The sequence below is a fragment of the Recurvomyces mirabilis genome (assembly GCF_035927965.1).
Source record: "Recurvomyces mirabilis strain CCFEE 5264 chromosome Unknown scaffold_23, whole genome shotgun sequence".
In the NCBI taxonomy this organism is placed as follows: Eukaryota; Fungi; Ascomycota; class Dothideomycetes; order Mycosphaerellales; family Teratosphaeriaceae; genus Recurvomyces; species Recurvomyces mirabilis.
The window spans coordinates 234,566-255,787 of record NW_027041957.1 but is presented as its reverse complement, the minus strand read 5'-3'; the positions used below and the strand labels follow the sequence as shown (position 1 = coordinate 255,787).

At 52.5% G+C, this 21,222-nt stretch overlaps 6 protein-coding genes across 6 annotated transcripts; 5 read left to right on the top strand and 1 right to left on the bottom strand.

Moving 5' to 3' along the window:
- Nucleotides 1-3,020: 3,020 nt before the first annotated feature.
- Nucleotides 3,021-4,217, top strand: LTS14_008005 (uncharacterized protein; the record flags this gene model as incomplete). Its single annotated transcript, XM_064840693.1, has 1 exon — nt 3,021-4,217. One exon carries the CDS (start codon nt 3,021-3,023, stop codon nt 4,215-4,217), a length of 1,197 nt encoding a protein of 398 aa, XP_064691724.1.
- A 1,340-nt stretch (nt 4,218-5,557) lies between these two features.
- Nucleotides 5,558-6,201, top strand: LTS14_008004 (uncharacterized protein; the record flags this gene model as incomplete). Its single annotated transcript, XM_064840692.1, has 2 exons — nt 5,558-5,596; nt 5,623-6,201. 2 exons carry the CDS (start codon nt 5,558-5,560, stop codon nt 6,199-6,201), a joined length of 618 nt encoding a protein of 205 aa, XP_064691723.1.
- A 1,993-nt stretch (nt 6,202-8,194) lies between these two features.
- On the top strand, nt 8,195-11,009 carry LTS14_008003 (uncharacterized protein; the record flags this gene model as incomplete). Its single annotated transcript, XM_064840691.1, has 2 exons — nt 8,195-10,872; nt 10,928-11,009. 2 exons carry the CDS (start codon nt 8,195-8,197, stop codon nt 11,007-11,009), a joined length of 2,760 nt encoding a protein of 919 aa, XP_064691722.1.
- Nucleotides 11,010-11,861: 852 nt separating this feature from the next.
- Nucleotides 11,862-13,908, top strand: LTS14_008002 (uncharacterized protein; the record flags this gene model as incomplete). The annotated part of the gene is made up of 2 exons (XM_064840690.1): nt 11,862-12,138; nt 12,188-13,908. The coding sequence occupies 2 exons, from the start codon at nt 11,862-11,864 to the stop codon at nt 13,906-13,908; spliced, it is 1,998 nt and encodes a 665-aa protein (XP_064691721.1).
- A 227-nt stretch (nt 13,909-14,135) lies between these two features.
- LTS14_008001 (uncharacterized protein) lies at nt 14,136-17,989 on the bottom strand (the record flags this gene model as incomplete). Its single annotated transcript, XM_064840689.1, has 4 exons — nt 14,136-15,654; nt 15,698-16,002; nt 16,066-17,306; nt 17,365-17,989. The coding sequence occupies 4 exons, from the start codon at nt 17,987-17,989 to the stop codon at nt 14,136-14,138; spliced, it is 3,690 nt and encodes a 1,229-aa protein (XP_064691720.1).
- Nucleotides 17,990-18,762: 773 nt separating this feature from the next.
- LTS14_008000 (uncharacterized protein) lies at nt 18,763-21,006 on the top strand (the record flags this gene model as incomplete). Its single annotated transcript, XM_064840688.1, has 5 exons — nt 18,763-19,406; nt 19,471-20,079; nt 20,134-20,605; nt 20,653-20,716; nt 20,765-21,006. 5 exons carry the CDS (start codon nt 18,763-18,765, stop codon nt 21,004-21,006), a joined length of 2,031 nt encoding a protein of 676 aa, XP_064691719.1.
- Nucleotides 21,007-21,222: the final 216 nt, after the last annotated feature.

Sequence of the window (21,222 nt, the reverse complement as noted above, 5' to 3'; positions counted from 1 at the left end):
CAGGTATCCAGGCACGAGCAGGGCGGTGTCGTAGTATGCACGACCATGCAAGCCTGCCATCCCTGTGCAACGAGCAACTGTGCAACGCATTGAGCCGGACGACAGTAACGATGCATGAAGCACACGCACATACACGCTTCCGTTTGTGTATGCATGAGTAAAATCAGGTAGGAACAAATCCTCCAACTCTCCATATCACCCCTCCTCCAAGCCATCACGTCCCCCCTTCTGCTCAAACCAAATCTCAACGTCACTGAACCAACTGTCATTTTTGCACTCGCTTGAATTCAACACCATAACGACCAAATCCACAACTACACCAATAAGCGTTGATCACAGCCAAGATGCCATGCCTCGTCAAGTCCCTCGCTATCCTCGCCATGGCCACCACAATGCTGTTCGCAGACGCCGCCACCACTACACCAGATTGCCTGGTTTGCCACCATCTAATCCCAAATCTCCTCTTGACCCACCACTAACACCCTAACCCCTCCCAGTCAACCTGTCTGACCAACACAACCTCGCCCTGCTCCCTAACCTCCCTCCCACTCCTCATGACCTGCCTCACAACCACCTGCCCCAACACCAGCAACCTCCTCGTGGAACTCCAGGTAACCTACACCCCCAAACAAACCTACCAGTGCGAAAACGACCTCTCCGGCTCCTCCACCACCTCGAGCCCAACTTTCACTCTCAACGGAACCGGCGACTGCGCGACCAGCCCCTGGGATTTCCTGTCTCTCGTAGCGGGTCCGAAGGAGAATCAGAGGGTAGTAGATACCGAGTGTCAACTCGCTGTGTATCCTGAGACGAAGTGTGGTGGAGAGGGGAAAATGATTGGGTTGGTGGATGGAGCCGAGGAATGTCATTTTGTGGGGGGGAGGAGTGCGAGGTTGGTTTGTGAGGGTGGGAAGGCGGAGGGTGTTGGGGGTGGGACGAGTAGCGGTGAGTTGTCCCGACATGGCCTGGCAGGTGCAATTTTGAAATGCTGGAGAGGCATAGACTGACCCTTCTCTTTTTCAAGCCTCACTGCTAGCAGAGATCCAAGCCCTCTGCTCCTCTACCCACCTCGCAACGAACGGTACCGCTATCCCGTCTGCTTTCTCGGATACTGCCTATGGAGGGTCTGCCACAGCAACTTTCGAAAACGCCACTACGTCCGCAGCAGTCGGTCCGGCTTCCGTGGAGACAACGTGGACAACCACTAGGCACGGGAATATCACAGCAACGACCATCGTCACCGACATAAGTCCCACCACTTCGCGCCTGACGACCGGCCTTGTCACTACCAGCGCTGCTGCAACAGCGACCGCTAACACGTCCAAGACGTCTGCGCCGCCGGCACCGTATACTGGCTCCGCGAAGGTTGTGCAGAGGTGGTGTGGTGTAGGGTGTATAATGGGGATGGGGATGATTGGTGGTGTGTTTGGTATGTTGTGATGGGTAATGATGGAGATACACGAGAGAGGGGAATTGACGAGATGGGACGGAAGATCAGGGATGGAGACGGTGGCAGGAGAGGGAGCATCCGATCATTTTTTGACTCGTCTGGCTTGATGTATAGTGTAGCAAAGAGGCCAGTGCCAAGAGGTGGTCTGGGAGACCGAGAGTAATAAGATGCTCAGAGACCGTAGAAGATATCTCAAAAGCCATGAGTCTGATAGTCAGTGCATGCTTCGGCAAACGGAGCAACGACAACTTTGCTTATCAGACGCAGCTTCGAGATTCTTCATCTACGTGCACGGTCTCTCGTGGTGTCAAAGACACGACTGCCACAACAGTCATCTGTCGAAACTGAGTTCAGATTCATAGATCCTGTTATGAGGTGGTCGATCTTCTTCAAGAAATGGTATGAAAGCTCGACAGCTGGACGCAAAACAACCACAACTCCATGGTCTAGTTGACGTCGCGAGCTCTGTGTCTCTCGAGAGTCGACTCTGTCGTCAAGTTGGGGTCCAGTCGACGCCGCGACCCTGCCTTTCGACTATCAAACTTGTCGTCAAATTGTGGTCCATGAGACTGGTAACTCGGGAACAAGTCTTTGCATTGTGTACCTTGAAGGAAACGTGATCAGAAAGGCGATGAAAGAGCGAAGAGGGGTCCGAAATGAGCTAGGCTTGATTACCGTCAGCCTGGTGTCGTATTGGCAAGCCGAAGTAGCTTTTCGCTGGGAGCTGAGCCACGAATCAGGCTGGAGTGCATTTCATGTTGTTTCCGAGCTTGTTGTTGTCAATCGATGGCTGTAGGCTGTGGCGGGTAGATGCCCTGCAGCGAAGATTGAAGGATTCTTTTGTTGCTTTCTCCATGGAGCGTGGTCATCGTCAGGGATCTGTATGTGCTGGGGCGTGCCCCAAGAGATTTACCGATGCAAGAGGAGGAGCCATACCATCTTCCGCGTAGTGTCGTGATTAGTTGTCGTGGTGCATGGCGGACTCGAAGTATACATCTTGCCAGTGAGATTTTTGTCCCAGTGTGGCCGGACATAGTAGCCCACTACATGCACGGTGAGAAACACTTCCCGAGCTAGGACGACTGATATGGTCCGTTATGGTAAGCATGTTCAGAAGATAACCTTCGCCACGTGGTTTGGCCTTGTCCTCATTGGATTTACCCTACCTTCGAAGGTGCATATGACACGCACATGTTGCAAGCATCGTTGATAACTTTTTCGTCCCCTCATCTTCTTCTCACCATGAGCATCCACTTCTGTAGTCCGCTGGCCGACTTGCTCTTGTTGACAGCCCACTTCCTCCTCCAACTTCGACCACTCTCGTTCCCTGCTCCTGGGAGGTGTCACTCCCGCACAAAGCAGCATACTATTCTTTCCGCACTCTCCTTGATCTGCCATGGACATTGCGCAGTCGAAACCAGACAGCTGCCGTTCGTTTCTTTACAAGCTGGTAGTCTCCATTCCACAAAAAGAGAAACTCCTCCGCTAAAGCACAGCAGTCGTGGACAGCGCCACCACCGGCTTTAGACTGGATTTCTGTGTTCAAGCCGAATATAATACAACCACTACCATGCTCAGTCTTGGCCTGGTCGCTGTTGCAACGGCCACACTCATCTTCTGCGCAGGCGCCTCCCCAATCAAGCGCGACGCCGCCAAGGGACCACTGGCCCTCGTGATCCAGAACAATACGCCCAGCTCGAACGTGAGCGTCTACTTCACGGCTAGAGATCCCAATGGCGGCGATGTATTTCTCGGTAGCAATGGCCAATGGACAAGCACATGCGCCGGCCGCTCTGGCTCCGGCATGCAACCCATCCCAGCAACTCTTATCGCGTATCGCTTGAAACAAGCAGGAAGTGTCACACCGATAACTTTGCCTCGCGGCATGGTTTCTGGTCGCATGTACACCTCGATCAACGGCCTGGACTTCTTCACAGTCGACGGCTGCGGTCTCGTGCAGCCATACTTCCAGGACCAAGGTTCGGCGAATTACGTGAAGAATTGGGGCTTTTTAGAGTTCACGCTCACACAAACAGATCTGTGGGTCAATCCGACTTCAATCGACTTTGTCGGCTTGGCGCATGGTTTCGTCGTTGAGACTCCGAAGGGTAATATGACAACCATGGGTATGGCTCATGGTGCCGTCCAGACGGTGTGCGACAGGATGCACAACATTACCAAGCAGACTGGAGATCTCGCGTGGTCAAGCCTTTGCCTATCGAGTAATGGGATACCGGTTCGAGTCGTCGGTCCCGAGCATCACGACGATCCCAAAGCGCTCGCATCGTACTGGCAATCGTATGTCGATGCTGTGTGGACCAAATACCGCAACCAGCCACTCCACGTCGACACGCAAGGCGCGTCCGGCATCGTCGATTGCCAGGTCAGGGGCGACATCATGTTCTGCGATAATGAGCAGTTCGCCAAACCGAACTCGTCCGACATCTGGGGCTGCGCCTCAGGTACGTTCGCCAATGCCGGATCAGGCAAGCATATAGCGCTCGCAGCACGCATCAGCGCGGCGTTCCATCGTGGCACGCTTTTGCTCGATGGCGGCGACAAGCAGCCTTTCAAGAACGCGGATTTGTTTTACTCTGACAAGACGGTTAACCATTATGCCAAGGCGGTCCATGATGTTGTGTCGGATGGCCGTCTGTATGCCTTCCCGTACGATGACGTCAATGCCTACGCCGTGGACGCCAGTGGCACCATTAGTTCGGGCGATGTTACCAGACTCTTCATCGGCGTTGGTGGGCCAGTGCATTGAGAGCGTAATAGTTGGCGGGATTCAGACGCTGGCGCCCACTAGGGATCACAATCAGGAGGGTGCATGACGGCTTCCAGCTCGCGCACGCGGCTGAGGGCATGAAGGACTTCGTCTTCGAGTGTACAGCGGTCTTCATAAAGCTTGAAGGCGCTACTGCGAAGCACAATCCGTGCCAATTGAGAACCACAGGAGATATGGGCAGCCGAGTCTGTCGTGCTGCCCAATCAATAGTCGGAGCTGGTATCCAACTTGAGGGGATGTCAAAGGTAAAGCCCCACCTGTAATATAGCCGTGACCTTGTCATAGCTCGAAATCAAATCTCTAGGCTCCTGCTACACTCGCAAATGTATCGCGGTCATACAATAGGCAGCCGGCATATCTAATGTGGTGTCACAAACCAGAGCTGCTGACGTCAGACCAAGTTTCGAGGTTTCCTGCAGTCCATCACTTTGCATTGTTTTGACCCTTATGTTGCTCTGAGTGAGGTCCCAAGTGGCGATGAATGAGTATTGTGATATACATGAACTCGCCGAGAGAAGAATGTTCGCATGTTTTGTCTCCGCTGTGTTTCTTTCAGCGGCTCATGACAAAATCACCATTGATTAGCGATTGCTGCAGCTCGGCACGAGTAGCTCTCATGGCCAACACTGAGGCCTTGAAACTCTCGAGCTTGGTCCGGAGATACCGTTCAAAGGCGTACCAGCTAAGCAATGTCATGTCATGCTCATGTTCGTTTCGTACAGCCGGGATGTCCTTCGTCCCCACGTATAGTGGTGCGATGTACGTGTGGAAGTCTTGTGATTATCATTGTTCGAGTGAGCGAGTGACAGCAGTTGCTTCTGCTCTTGGTTTAGTCCATCAACATCCAGCGCGTTGGTGTCCAGGTCAGCTCGACGGCCAGCCGGACAGTGTCGCAGTGCTGAGTCGGAAAGGTTCTTCCTACGATGATGCTCCGTTCGGTCTGTCCAAGGTCTTGCGGCCATCAAGACTCTGGTGTCGCGGTGTAGAACACATATGCTTGCTCTCGAGTACGGATGAGTTGCAGTCGAGATGGCACTAGCGCGTCAGGACGCGTTAGCTTCGCGCTTGAGACGATTCAGGGGCAAAATCCGCTGAAGTTTGAACAATCATTAGGCATTTCATCGATAATTGACGACATGGAATCGTCGAGACCACTACCGCCATGATCAGACCCGTACGATGTTCACTCAATCGTACATCATCGATGAAGACCCAGGCATGGCGACAAAACACTCCCCGGACAACTTTCAGAACGTCCTGGTGGCAAAAATCGGGCCAATGCAGACGCTATGCGAATGGGAGGCCTGAGGGATCCCACAATGCGCCTGCTACTGTCCCATCACCCACATTACCTGCTGGTTTGATATCACTCGGTCCACTTCAGGCGTACGGACGCATGCAGAAGCGTAGTCCATACATAACGCAAATATGCACCTCGGCCACCATCTTCTATCTTGGCGATCTCATCTCCCAAACCATAACCGCAAAGCCTTACGAGCCGCTCAGTGGCCTTCGTGGCCTCATCATAGGCGCTGGTCTGGCAGTACCTGGTTACACCTGGTTTATGTGGCTGGCACGCAACTTCAATTACGCTTCTTGGCCTCGATCACTGGCCACAAAGGTCCTGTTGCAGCAGATGGTGTTCATGCCTCTGGTTCAGACGTACTTCTTCAGCATGCAGACTTTTCTCTCGGCTGGGGGGCTGGACGAGGCGAGGAGGAAAATAGTGGACGCTGTGCCCGTGACCTGGGTGAACAGTTGGAAAGTCTGGCCTCTCGTCATGGGCTTCACGTTTACCTACGTGCCGATGCAGTATCGAAGTTTGTTCAATGCCTTGGTGGGGACATGTTGGCAGACGTACTTGTCTTGGGTGAATCAGAAGATGAAGGCGATAGAAGCTACGAAGGGCGATGAGCGTGCCAGTGCTGCCCTCGGCGCCAGATCTGTACAGCAAGCTGCATAGAACGATCGAAATAATAGACACAGAATTCATACATATAGATCCGCGACACAGATGGAGCAGATAACAGAAAACTAGCAAGGCAAGGATAGCAGCATGACTTGCCAGCACTACTCATGTGACATGCGTCTTATTGCGATCTCGATACGACCTGCTGCCACAGTACTGCAGAGCTATGCTGGCTCAGGAGTTCCCATACAATTGGCCCCCATCTTGCACACTTACCGCCTGCGAATGAAAGTCCATCAACGCATCTTGTCTCACAACCATGAAACCATTCTTAGTACATTCCTCGTATCCAGCCGAGTCCGACACTGGAAAAGTTGAAGATGTGCAAGAGTAGCCCCGTGACGACTACTTGCAAGTGCGACACAGCACGGCGGAGACAAAGGAGGCAGGTTCAGCTCGGCATCAGCTTGCGCCTGCCTAGGTCTATATCAAGTTCAGCAGTTGCGGCAGTCTCATCTGTTCACTTTGCACTTCTGTTGACGTCTCAGCGTTATCACTCCACCAACATCAACGCACTCTTCGCTAGACGATCACGGCCATCCTACAATCAACTCGAGGTACGTAAAGCACTAAGATACTCTCTATCATGACATGATCGAGCTGATGTTCCCAAGTTGGAAGAAGATATAATCGTGCTCAATACCTCTTCCAACCTCAACTTATCATCACGACCAAGATGAAGACCACTCCAATCCTCGCAAGCATCGGCGCCATGGCCACCGCTGTGCAAGGCCTCGAGATCGCCACCTACACAGATGCACACTGCAGCATCACTGGCCCGAGTCTCGACAACTCCACCAAGCAATGCGTCACCAGCTCCATTGGCTTCTCGTCTCTCGAGCTCTACAGCCAACCTTCCGACGGTGCAGTGACACTGTACTCCGGGGCCAATTGCTCCGGTGAGACTCATGGTGTCAATCTGATGTATCGTGGTTGTCTGAACCTCGGTGCATTTGTGGCGAAGTCTGTTGACTTCTGCGGATGACGGGTGAAGCCAAAGGGCAACCATCTATGTTATGGGTGAGCGAATGATGGAATGAGCTACGCTGTTGTGTCATCCCATGAAGGAATTCTGTAGACGAGGTGGCCAATGGATTTGTTGTACCAAAGATCTAGATGAAGGCGCAGCAGTCTGCTGTTCGTGGCGAGACTTGAAGGAAGTGAGATGTTGTTTCATGTGGTATTCAGTCGAAGAGATGCTCATTTGTTCCTGTGTTTGTCTGCTCGCTCGTCAACTTCTTCGAGCGCGGAGCTCATCTATAAGATATTTTGGCAATTTTAATCAAAGGAGTGACGGTTGAGCAGTTCCTCCATTCGTGTCGAAAGGGTCCGTGCAAGTCGTCGTTCCGGTATTAGTAATACTCAGCCTTATCCTTTTGAGCTCGATCGACTCCGCCGCAATAATCTCACCCCTTAGATGCAGCTCTTGCCGCTGTATCACGCCACACCCGCCAGGCGGTGACACGGCCAGCTGCAGCAGTGGAGCAGCCCAAAGGCTTATGGCTGAGGGATGCACCAACTCGAGTCTGCCGCTTTGCCATTGGGTGTGTCGCCTACGATACTCTTATGATTAGCCAGCTAGGTGCCGCCGGGTCAGTGACACCGCCTGAGACGATTTCTTGACACGCGCCACGGGTGGGCATGTGTTGCGGTATTGTCGATACCAACACACCTCATCTCGGCCTTTGTGGCAGGCAGCACGGAAGGGCGAAGTCTTTTGCTCCTTCGCGCTCGCTAATGTAGCTCCGAAATACTTATGATGCTCTTGCCCGCACCCTGTTCCTGTTAACATGACAGCTAGGCTGTAGAAAGTGCCATCTACACGGATCGAAAGGCTGGGTCTATCTAGCATTGGCTACGACCAAGAGGAGCATGTATCTGGACACTGATCTGACTTCATAGCATCGCTTGGCTTGGCTTGCTACACGACACACCCATTAATTCATCGTATTGACAGCGCCTGGAAGCGCGGGACTATCTGCCCAGCATGGCGCTCACCACCCCTCTCACATCGACACCTACAATAGATCCTGCGGTATCTTCCTCTCTTCTGGCCGCGTATGGCAATGCCACCGGTACTAACCCTGCTTTCGCTGGTCTTCTTCAATTCAACAACATGTCTTCCAAGCAGTTCGACGCCGCCGCCTACAGCCTCAACACATCTCAGACAGGATGCTACAGACAGGGAGCCATGCCTGTAGCACTAGCCGGCAACGACACCTGCTTACTCGGCTGGTATTGTCCTAACAGCACAGATGACTTTCCGCCCCAGTACTGCCCGCCCGATGAAACGTGTCTTGCGAAGCGCAGTAGTAGAGCTACGTGTGATTCGGTGCAGGGCTGGCTAGAACCGAAGATATGTGCAGATGGATTCTACTGCCCGCCAGGTGGGAAGCAGCAGCTGCCTTGTCCAGAAGGGACATTCTGCCCGAGCGGCAGCTATGAACCCTGGAATTGCACATTCGGCGCCCATTGTCCCGCAGTCAGCAAGAGGCAGATTGTGACGGTACCATTGGGCTTGACGCTTGTTATTGATATCGCTCTGCTTCTGGCTATGGTGGTCTGGTTCGCCGTGGAGAGATGGAAGAAACGGCGCCCAACGCGGTATACCACTCTGGATCAAGGGGACAATCCAGACGATGTGGAATTACTAGCAGCGCCAGCCAGCATAGCCAGGTCACATTCGCCGAGCTTATCAATCTCTAGTCCTGCTGGTGAGACGACGGAGATGTTCCAGCCGCAGTCGAGACGAGCGAGCGGCAGGGTGGACAATATGGATGGTGTAATGGACGACGACAACGACGACAACCTCTCGCAGTACGACGACTATGATGCAGTCGATGATGATCTACACAACTCACCCGATATGCAACGATTCATCCGAAACATGTCTCGCACCATCGAGACGAACTCGATCGGCCTCTCCTTCGACTTTGAGAAACTTTCCTTCCAGACCAGCAAGGGCAAGAAGATTCTGCAGGATGTCACGGGCACAATGCCACGAGGAAGCTGTTGGGGTGTCATGGGCGGTTCCGGAGCCGGCAAGAGCACATTCTTGAACGTTTTGATGGGCAAGATGACGGCTACGGGAGGTTCGATCAAGATCAATGGCTGGACGAAGGACATGAGCAAGTACAAGAAATTGATTGGATATGTGCCGCAGGATGACATTGTCTTCCCGGAGCTGACGGTGAGAGAGAACATTCTACATTCGGCGAGAGTGCGGTTACCAGCCAGCTGGAGGGACAAGGCGATACAGGACCATGTCGATGCGCTTATTGCGTGTCTGCAGCTGTCCCATGTCCAGCACAGCCGTGTGGGTGATGCACGTAATCCTGTGATTTCTGGCGGGCAGAGGAAGCGAGTCAACATTGGTATGGAGTTGGCTGCAGCACCAATGGCTATATTTTTGGACGAACCTACTTCAGGTCTCGACTCTACCAGCGCCGCGACTATCATGAGATTATTGAGGGCCATCAGCAGACTAGGCGTCACCACAATCGCCATCATTCATCAACCGCGCGAGCAGATCTTCTACGGCTTCGATCAGTTGGTTCTGCTCGCACAAGGCAAGAGTGTGTACAGCGGTGCCACAGAAGATGTGCAAAGCTACTTCGAAGGTCTTGGCCTCGCATTTCCGCAACGCAGTAACCCAGCCGACACTCTAATCGACATCATCACTGGCGACGGAGCGCAATACACACTTGGCGGCAGTAAACGCGACACCGCCACTGAAATCCTGATCGCAGAATGGAATAACAAAGGTCAATACGGCAATCATAGCAGACACCTCCAAGTCGGCGACCTCCCGGTCAAACGCAACCGCCGTGCAAGCAACCAATCGATGAATTCTACAATCGAGCAAGAAGAAAGCCTAAAACGAACGATGAAAGCCCGAGGTGCGACGTGGCCCGCACAGGTCTATTACTGCTGGGCCCGCGCAATGCGCCAACAAATCCGCAATGCTACCTCCTTCTTCTTCGAGATTGGTGTTGGTGGCTTGGCTGGTATAATCATCGGACTTTCCGCTTTCGCCGCCAATGGTCATTTATTCCAGGGAATATACCATCCGCCTTTCACTATCCTCAGCAGTGCAGTCGATTATGCAAGTACGCCGCAGATAGGACTGCTTGGTGGTATGGCGATTGGACTTGCGGCCTCTGCGCCGGGCTTCTGGGTGTTCGGGGAGGAGAAGTTGATGTATTATCGGGAGACGGCTTCGGGACACTCGAGGAGCGCTTATTATGTTGGCAAGCTCTTCTCAACATTGCTTCGGATCGGTCTTAGCAGCCTACACTTTACCGTCTTCCTTGGAGTCCTGGCCACGCCTTTGATATCCTTCCAGGACATGTACGCTGCGAATTTGGCTTACTTCTGGTGTATCTACGGCCTGGCATCTGTTGTCAGTATGGTCGTCAAACGGGAAGATGGCCCTCTGCTATCTGTATTGGCCTCACTGGTTATTGGAGTTTTAGGGGGGGTTGCACCGCCACTGTCGAAGGTGAAGCAGTGGCATATGGAATGGTTCTGGCGCTTGAGTCCAGGCGTATGGTTTACGGAGGTGTACGTGACGCAGAACTGGAGTCCGATGGCATATCTATATGAAACGGAGCTGGCTGCTAAGGGTATTGGGTTTACGCTTGGGCAGTTCGGGACAGATATTGGGTAAGGAATTCCTCTAACAAATTGCGTGGACGAGATTTGCTGACTCCATTTGCAGAATATTATTCCTCATCGGCGGCATATACCGAATCATTGCATACTTCGCATTGATAGCAGTTCACCGAGACAAGCAGCGGTGAGATTACACGACACAATGTACAAGTATACATATATCAGATCTACTTATGATTACCTTCCAACTTCTCTCACTACGCTGGCCCGCAGTCGCTCTCCATCAAGACACTTTTGCCCCTGGCAGGTTTGCTGATCTGTGTGAACTCTAGAATGCCTGCTCGAGCCCCGGGGACGAAGAATATGCGGAAACGGGCGGCGAAGTTCCAGATCATTGAGGTGCTGGACTTGCCAGCACAGTGTTGCAGGCTCCGCTGATGTTACTTTGCCGTACAGAGATTGAGCCTGTTCAAATGCACACAATGACCCGATGCGAGCCCAGGAGACTGGAGGCGTGCCTACATACATTTGTAATGACACTCACCTGTGCCCGGACTTTTGACAACTAATAGCTTCATCCATAATGGTGGTGGCTCGTATGTTTGGAGTGACCTACTCTCTCCCGAGCAATGCGAATGAGCTCGAGAACTCTTCCGTCACGACTTTGCTTCAGAAGCAGCATACCTCAAGCAATCGAGAGCGACACAAAGCTCACTTTGCTACTTGTCTAGACCAATGGCTCCGCTCGTAAATCGACAATGGAAGCTGTGTTCTCCTAAAGACTGCATTCGTGCTTCTTTACCGGGATACAGCACGATCGTTCCAAAGCTGCCTTTACCATGCTTGCTGACAGCTCCATGCTCCCTTATTAGTCCTTTCTGCCAACAATGACAACACTACCTAGCCCAGCGGGACAGTATGCTTGCCACTTTCCACCAGAAAACGCGGCGAACAATGCAGGACGTCATGTATCTTCATGGACATCTCGCTCTCAAGCTAGAACACACCATCCTCTCCCAGCACAATTAGATCCAACCAAGATGAAAAACAACAGACGACCACGGAGCACCAGCGCGAAACCTGTTGCCATTGGACTCTACGGAGTCCCCGGCGCAGGCAAGACGACTTTGCTTCGCCAACTCAAAGGTGAGCTTGGCGAAGATCATTTTTTATGGTGCGAGGGCTCGGAACGACTTGCCAAGCTAATTGAAGGCGGGCTGGATGCCTTCAAGGCTTCCTCAGAGGCTATGAAGGAGAGTTTGCGGAAGGCATGCATCAAGCAGATTGGGCGAGAGGGCGAAGAGCAGCGGAGGGTTGGTGTTGTGACGGGCCACTACTCTCTGGCTACTACCGACCGCTTCGACAGTCTGGACGGACGCAGATGCAGACACATTCACCCATATCTTCTACCTCGACTCACCTCCTTCGGTCATCCTGAATCGACATGCAGACGATAATGGTCACAATCGACGAATCCGTTCTGCGATTACAGAGATCGAATTGCAAGAATGGCAGGACAGGGAGAAGATCAGTCTCCAGACTGTATGCGCGGATAAGAACATCGTATTCGAGGTTGTCAGCGGTCTCTATCCGTTCGAGGCAATCTTAAACCCGATTACCTACTATGTCAACGACGCTATCTTCAACATAAGCCGCGCACTGGTCGAACTTGATCACAGGATGGCAAATATGGTGAACAACTGCCAGCTACAAAAGATGTTTGTGTTCGATGCGAACAAGACTTTGGCTGCTCAAGATACTGGCAACATGTTCTGGGAGAAGCGTGGTCGTCGAAACCGACTGAAAGAGGTATTTAGTGAGTCAAGAGGCTACTCGTACGATAGCTTTCGCAAGGTCTGCGACATATACGATGACGAGTGCGACGTGGAGGACTACGAGAAGTCTTGCAAGGATGTTGCCAAAGAGGTCGTTATTCATCCAGAGCTCATGGCGTTTCTGGACCATGTCAAGGACGAAGCACATGTCGGCGCAGTCGTGCTCACTGCTGGTCTTGGGTCAATCTGGAAGGAAGCCATAGCAACCTATGATTTGTCACGCGCTGCTTTCGTCATCGGCAATGGTCAATCAAGCAATGGCTTCGTTGTCACTCCTGAGGTCAAGCGAGCCATTATCGCTAGACTGCAGCAGCGCCATCAGACGTTCGTGTATGCCTTCGGAGACAGTGAAGTCGATGTTCCTATGCTCAAGCAAGCAGATGAGGCGATCGTGGTCGTTCACGAAAGCAAAGAGAGTGACAGCATCGATACCGTTTTGAACAATGCAATCAAGACGGGTGAACTGCAAGCGAAACAGCTAGTTTTGGGATCGAACACCCGACAGCGTCTTGACAGTCAAAAGCTGCCGTTCATCAGCTTGGCGAAACTCGATACCAGGGAAGACATGCTCGCTCATCGACCACTGCAAGTGACGCACTTCACCGGCACATCTGCTGAGCGACTTCTCACCACAGCCACGCGCAACTCCAAGATCAAGGGTCTAGATTTACGTGAGGCACATCGCAAGATTGGGTATTATCTGGCGCTGCACTGTCTCGGTGACCTTTTGGGCTTGGCGGCTTTCGACATTCCACATGTTCAGGCAGGCAAGAGCACTACTGGCCATAAGCTAGCAGAAGAGGAGATTGTGATTGTGCCGCTGATGCTGGGTGGCGAGCCGATGGCACTTGGGGTGGCTGAACTGTTCCCTAACGCACTATTCGTCCATGCTAAGAAGCCGGATGAGTTGCAGGGCAAGCATCTCTTCGGCATCAAGACGGTCATTCTGGTCGATTCGGTTGTGAATGATGGTACCTCCGTGGCGGAGTTCGCCATGCAAATTGACAGGATCGTTTCCGGAGTCCATATCGTGGTTGTAGCCAACGTTGTGCAAGCATTGTGCGCAAACTCCGATGGACCGCTTGCTCGGGCTCTCCCACCGCGCAGTAAGGTAAGCCTTGTGGCTCTCCGTCTGTCGACGAACAAGTACAAGGGTTCAGGAGGGACCGACACGGGCGCTCGCTTGTTCAACACGACGGAGATGGAAACGATTGAGAACCAGCGGAAGAAGGTATCGCAGCAGGTGCAGTGACAGTGATGTTAGAGAAGGCTAATGGGTCGAAGGCGACATTACAGGCGTCCCTGATTGGCTGATAAAGGACAAGTATCAAGTCTGTTAACGAAAGCAGATTGGTGACGGACGTGTAGCTCCGAGAGAAAGCCAAAGCTTCTGTATACCATCGGCCATTCTACTTACTCGTCTTGTGAACTTCACGAGGTTGTGATAATTGCAGAGAACGCTGATGGCACGTTTTACTCTCAGCTCAACGGATAGTACTGTGCTTCGTGTCCATGTGCCTTGACCCATGGACCATGCATAAGCCCCGGCAAGATAGCTTCGCCGATGATGATGTACGTCTGGCCCAGTTGTCGCAGGACCATTGGGCGACTTGCACCCAGAGGTATGACAAGTATGTCGTCAGGTCGCATTATTGACGGTCCAAGTCCCACAAACCCTCCGGCTGTCTTAAAGAACTCTTGACACCTGCTCTTGGCGGAGTAGTGGTGCATCTCCAGGTCGCCCTCTCGTCGCATGTTGTGTGTCTCCAATTTCAATACCTCCAGAACATTGTTTCGCGCAAGGACGTTGCTCCTCATAGGTCGGTGGTAGTGCTGAGACGCAAAGTAGTACATTCTGTGTTGTGTGCGTGCAAAGGAGAACAGATTCTCGACATCGAACGCAACCTTGAAGTCTCGACAGATGCTCTCGTCCATGAAGGCTGCATCCCAGGGCGCTTTGTTGCTGTCGACCATCCTTCTCACTTCAAGGATGTTATCCTCACGAGCGAGGAATTCACGCCGGTGGCTCCAGTATTCCTGGACATAAAGCTCGTCTTGGTCGTTGTATAGGCCTTCGTCTTTCACGTAGTTGACATCATCTTTCTCTTGACCTGCGTAAGCCTTCCACAAGTTTGTCGTGTTATACGCTGGCGCTGCTCCATCAACATCTCCAGACATGTAGTCATGCTCGTCAAGATGATTGCGCTGCTCTTCGAACAGGAACTCCAGCATGAGGCGGCCGATCCGAGGCGCCCGATCAAGGTTGTCAACACGCATCTCGCGACTGAAGTCGAAAGCAAGATCCTCTAGGATCTTCTTTACCAAGGTGCCGGGCTGCATGAAACCGTTGTAGATCAGCTTGCCGGAAGGGCAACTTTCGTACGTCTCATCGGCCAATGATGTAACACGAGAGATCTTGCCGAATAATGTTGCCTTCATCTCGAGGATGCGTGGAAGGGTTTGTGTGGCGTTCTCATCATTGAGCGCAGGACGCAGACGAACGTCGGGTCCGAAGCCAGCCACGCTACCAGCGCAGTACTCGTCCTTGCCGCGAGTCAAGTCACGGGACTGTAGGCGCTGAAAGTCCGGAATCCACGTTGGTAGCACTCCTGGACCATAGCCAGTGCCGTGTGTGCGATCTAAACGCCTATCCAGCAGCACATCGATTGTGCCTGTATTGTTGATTAGCAACATTGTGGCATCTTCAAGCACCTCTAAAATGGAATTTCCATAGTCGGGTTTCAGCATGTGGGCCGTTATACCACACATGTTAAGCAAGGCGAATATACGATCTCGAGGGTCACTGCAGCCAAATGCTCCGGTGTTCGCTAGCAAGTCGTGCAAGGAGCGATCATCGCCCGTTCGTAATTGCTTGAACAGTTCCAGTGGTTCGCGAATGCCTTCTATGTTGGACGTGACCCGAGCGAAATGATCCCAGCTGATCGCATGTTGTGCCACGTAGACCGATGGAGCAAGTTCCGAGTAGTGGAATCTGCTTCTGTAAGCCAAGGCTTGTCCGACGCCGAACGACTCATACTTACTCCTGTACACACCATAACCTCTTCCACCACACACTGCCTGATCCTGTTAGTTCTAGCTCCTGCGAAAATCTGCGAAGTGCATCGCGGAGCTTGTTCTCGTCGCCAAAATGCTCCCGTGCAGAGCCTGCTCCTCGACAGCATAAAGTCGCGTTGTGAACATCATCACCGTCTGCGACATCACTTCTCAAGCAGCTGGCCTCGGCTTCCGTCTGCTCTAGCTCGGAGATCCATATTAAAGTCCTGCGTGCGTGTGCATAGATATTGCCCATCAGCGGAACCTGGTGATTCATCTCATGGAGGCTTGCCTGTGCATGGAATTAGCACATTCTGGAGACCTGGTCCATCCTGGGCACTTGCTAAACGCTTACTTGATTTATGCAAATGGCATCTATCCATAACCAGCGCGGCTTTTCTTCGAAGCGTAGGCGCCGTAGAGCTCGGGCAAGATGTCTTGAGACTCTATAGCCGAAACGTGAATTGACCTTTATGTATTCGCTATTTTCGTCACTGCCCCAGCAATAGCTCAATGCTTCGTAGGTGTTGCGCACACTACTCAAAGTGCGAGCGTGAAACGTGATCGAGATCATACCATCGATGCCTGGAGAAAGGTTGACCAGGCGTATTTCGTCGCTGCTTGTTAGCTCAGAGAGATAGAAATTCTGATTCGCTATCGCCCTCGCTCGTGCAGTGTTCACGACGGTCGGGTGGCGGTTCCAAAACTCGTCTCTCTGCTCTTGTAGCTCACCCGGTGTGAGCAGTACCTTTTGCAAAGCTCGAGCGTCTGTTGCTGTTGAACATCGTGCAGCTGGCGTCACCACAACCGTGTTCGATGTGTTCTGTGGAAGCGATGGTCGTTTTATTATCCGTTCTGGCGCTGTATCGCCGTCAATATACTGGTTACTTTGGTCAGCGCTGGAAGCGCCATGCACCGGAAGAGGTCGGCGAGGTACATGATGAAATACAGGTCGAGGCTCCGCCGGGTGAAAGTACGACTCGGCGCTATTCCCGGAAGTGTTCCTGGCGTGAGCTCCTGAAGAACCGGATATCGTTTTAGCAGCGCTTAGAGGACTAGTATCCCACGAAGGCGCTGTGTCCTGGAATTTCGACTTCGGCGAGGTACCGAAGCGTCCTGCGCCGACCTCGTCGGAAGATACTAAGCTGGACGGGTTCGTGCTACTTCCTCTGATCGAGACGGGCTCCGACACAGTAGAGGCACTGGATGCGAAGTCACTATGCGCAGACCTAGCTTTGTGAGGAGGCGCCGTATCCAGAGTCTCGTGTCTCCGCTCAGTTGGATCATGCAGTTCTGGCTTCTCCTCAACTTTGGTTTTGAACTTGACGCAGGCTAATGCTGTCAGCAAGGAAAGACTTGACAGTGGAATAAAGTGCTTACTACTCGAGTCCGAGAATGATATGGTGAGATAGATAACCTCGGTAGCAAGCCTTGCGGCAGAGATCTCGTCCTCATTCATGCTACCAGTATGTTCATGGCTTGATAGTGGAATCGATCCCGAGTCTCGACGAGCCGGCACGCTTGGTAGGGTGCCCGATCTTGGAGGGGGCCGGACTTTATTGAGATTCTCTTTCAGCCCGCGCTTGAAGTTCTCAACTATTGTGCGTGAGAGTTAGCAAAGGCCTCTCGACCATGTAGGAGTTGAGAGGCATACATGTTGGCGCGCGAGAGAGAGCTGACGCTGGTGAGCTCTTGCGATGCCCACCGCCAAATCGTAGCTCTACGCTGGTATCGGTCCATTTCGTAAACCCGACCAGCGAGCAAGCAACCTCCCGATGCACGATTTCGTGGCCGCTACCGAGGGGTAACGATATGTATCTGGAAGTATGGTCGTCCCATATCTTGACATAAGAATCGGATGATCTCTGGAAATTGCTATCCTTCTTAGGAACGATTTCCCGAGTACCGAATTGGTCGACAAACTTGCGCTGTCGTACTTCAGTCTGATATATCCGGTAAGAATTCGAGTCTCGAAACGAGAAGACGGGTCGGTCTAGCAGCTTTCTCCCGTCCGCCCACTCTATGTTTTCGTCTGTTGTCCATGCGATAGAGCGCAACCCGTCAGTGTTGTTTGTCCAAGGAAAGCGCCTCTTCGGCTCTGGCTCGGAGAATACATGTTCGAGTAGCTTGCGCTTGTAGTCGTCGTAGACAATGCATCTTCCAGTAGGGAGTATTTCGAATTTCTCGGCTTCCTCATGCACCTGCCCGTCGATGCGGATGGAAGATATGCCAGAGTGAAGATGTAGTGTCTCATGAGACGCCGGCGAGGATTGTGTCATGTCGGCCATATGATACGTGGTAGCCAGATGTGAGCGACACATCCGGTATCATTCAAAACTCGAGCTGTCTCCTCTAGCATAAGCATGATACTCGACGGCAACTTCGGTCTTCTTGAAAGTCAAGGTACACACGGATGTGAGCGGCGTTGTGAGTTTCCAGAGAAAGCAGATGCTCGTGTGCCCTCAGCTCAGGACGATCGGAAGGCAGCGAAGCCAGCCAATTATTACGCCCTACTCGCTGTGTGGTATGCGCTCAGATACCCGAGTCCTACGGCGCTGCGCCAGTCGGCAGAAGGCAGTGCCTCTTATCCAGTCGCAAGCCTGCCCATCGGATTAGACAACTTAGAAGAGGCGTTTCGACAACATTGTAGCGTGTCGCCATCCAGACGGACGGACGCATGCCACATTGCCATCTTGTACGCCAGCACGTGTCTATGCAGGGACCCTTGAACACGTTCACCGGAGTCGGTATCAACGGCTGTGATAAGTGCTGTAGGCGAGAAGGCTATCCGAGCAGGGCACCATCCCATCCCGTTTGAGCGACAAAGGGCGGTGCCAAGTCTCGGCATCGTCGAGTCAGAGCTTCCTATTGGAGTGAAGTGGGGTCCATCGGCTCTATCACCAAGCCATCCGGGCTATGCTACAGCTGTTCAAGGGAAGCAATAATGGTGGGCTGAGGCCGCCCTTTTCTATGCGCCTCTAGGAGAGATGAACATACAAACCATCATGTCCTCCCTGCCGGTCCTGTTGCGATCCTTCACATCCTTGTGGGAATGGCCATGGCGGCTCAACCTCCAGCAGCAAGGACGCGGCGAGGTTGGTTAGCAAGATTATTATGGCCTGAGGATCAAGAAGCAGCGGCTGCGGGATTCAACGTGCGTGCAATGTTCAGTATCAAGGACGTCACACTGACAGTAACACAGAGGCCACAAGATTATGACCGAGCCATCACAGCAATATTACACCGCGTCGATGGAGCCCACGCCCCGTTCAAGTGGCGAGTGTTCCTCGTGGCAGCGTTGGGTTTCTTGTACGCTAGATTTGCCAACCGAGTTGCTGATGCTGATGCTGATGCTGATACTCCTGCTAGAACGGACAGCTACAATCTCTTCGCATCCAATGTCGTCCTCCCGGCGCTTTCATTCGTCTATTGGGACTATCCCGGCCACAAGTTCGAGGCTGGATTCAACATTGCAACACTGTCTGGCTCCATACTCGGACAGATCATCTTCGGGATCGCGGTAGACATCTACGGCAGACGATCTCTATATGGCATAGAGCTGCTCATCGTGATTGTAGCGACGGTGGGGCTGATGCAGACCAGTCAAGGCCTGGTTGACCCAGTCTCTGGGGAGCATACGTGGAACATCACGCCATGGCTTTACTTTTGGAGAGTCGTTATGGGACTTGGAATAGGGTAGGAGTTGACTCGAGACTTCTAGACGCCTGATACAAAGACTGACAGGCCATCATATATATAGGGCCGAATATCCTTTATCAGCTTGCATCGCTGCTGAGTGGTCATCTACCAAAACTCGAGGTCGGATGATGGCTGCGGTTTTCCTGATGCAACCTTTCGGACAGCTCCTCGCTTATGGCGTAGGACTTGGCGCTCTACACAGCCTCGACAGTAGCCGGATCTCGATCGATAAATTCTGGCGTATAGTGATCGGGGTTGGCGCTGCACCTACTCTGCTCGCACTGCTATTTCGACGGAATATACCGGAAAGCTGGAGGTATACTTACTTTGTGCGAAAGTCGCCGGCGAAAGCTTCGAATGATCTGGCAGACGTCTATGGCAGAGGTCGATCTGGTACTAACTCCGTGGAGCTTCGCGAGCGTGTTGCACAGGTGTCCTTGCCAGAAGCTGAGAGACTACTTACGCACCCAGCCCCAACTATTGCCAACGGCGGCGGAAACGGCGATACCAGGCCTCCGCCACCGGTTCAACCGCCGCTGCGTAGCAGCGTTCTAGCGGCACCTGGCAGCCAGTTCAAGTGGAGTGAGATCAAAGCATACCTAGGCAAGGACAAGAATTGGGCACGATTACTGGGTACATCGTTCTGCTGGTTTGTCTTGGATGTCGCCTTGTCAGTCTTCACCTATCCTGTCCAACCAAGACCTTTACTGATGTACGATTCTAGCTACGGCATGGGCTTCAATTCGCCAGGACAGATCGCAAAACTCTTCGCCAGCCAGCATGTCCAGTTCAATAACGATGCACCATGGTGGCAGACCAACTCTGCTGTCGTCAATTTGACCTCGCTCGGCATTATCAATGGCACGTATGCAGATGGTACTACCGCCGACTTTACCATCAAGGAAATACTAAAGACGAACATGACCCACGGCATATTCATCACCAGCATCGCAGCGATTGCTGGATCACTGGTATTCGTCGGCACTGTGCATCTACTGAATCGAAGACTGATGCTCATCGCAACGTTCTTCACCCTTGCTGGACTACTGGCGCTGACATCTGGTCTGTTCAAGGTGCTGTTCCAGGATGGTGCCAACTATTCGACGCCGCAGCCAGGCGGGCATGTTGGACTGATACTGCTATGGGCTGTGATGCAGTTCCTCTTTGCATTTGGCCCCAACACCTTGACATTCATTGTAAGCTCACCAGAAGAATGAGGCGTGTTGTCGCTGACCACGTCCAGATGCCAGCCGAGATGTTTGCAACACGATATCGATGCACGTTTTATGGCATAGCCGCAGCATCAGGTAAGCATCGACTCAGGAACGTTGAAGACCATGACTAACAAGATATAGGCAAGCTCGGTGCTGTGGTTGTGCAGGTCGCGATATGGTATATTCCGCAGGGACCCAACGTATGGGTCAGCCTGCAGTCTCTGTTAGCAGCATTCTCTGTTTGCATGGCGCTTGGAGGCCTGGTGGCTTTATCGGTCCATGCTATACCAGATGTACAAAATGGCTTCGAAAACAAGAGTTTGGAGGAATTGTCAGATGATAAGGAATTTGTACAATGGCCGAAATCGTCTGGTGAAGTTTGAATAGATTGACCGGTAGACAAATAATGTAATACACATGCTCGCTTCCACTCAGTCCATTACACTTTCGTAGCACTTTCACAATAGTTGTCAGCCTGATGTGACCAGGCACGTGATGTGTGAGCTCCGAGCTCCGAGCTTCATCATGAATGATGCCTCGGATCCTCGTTCTAGGTTGTTAGAGCCAGTCGTTGTTGCAAACACATAAACACTACTACC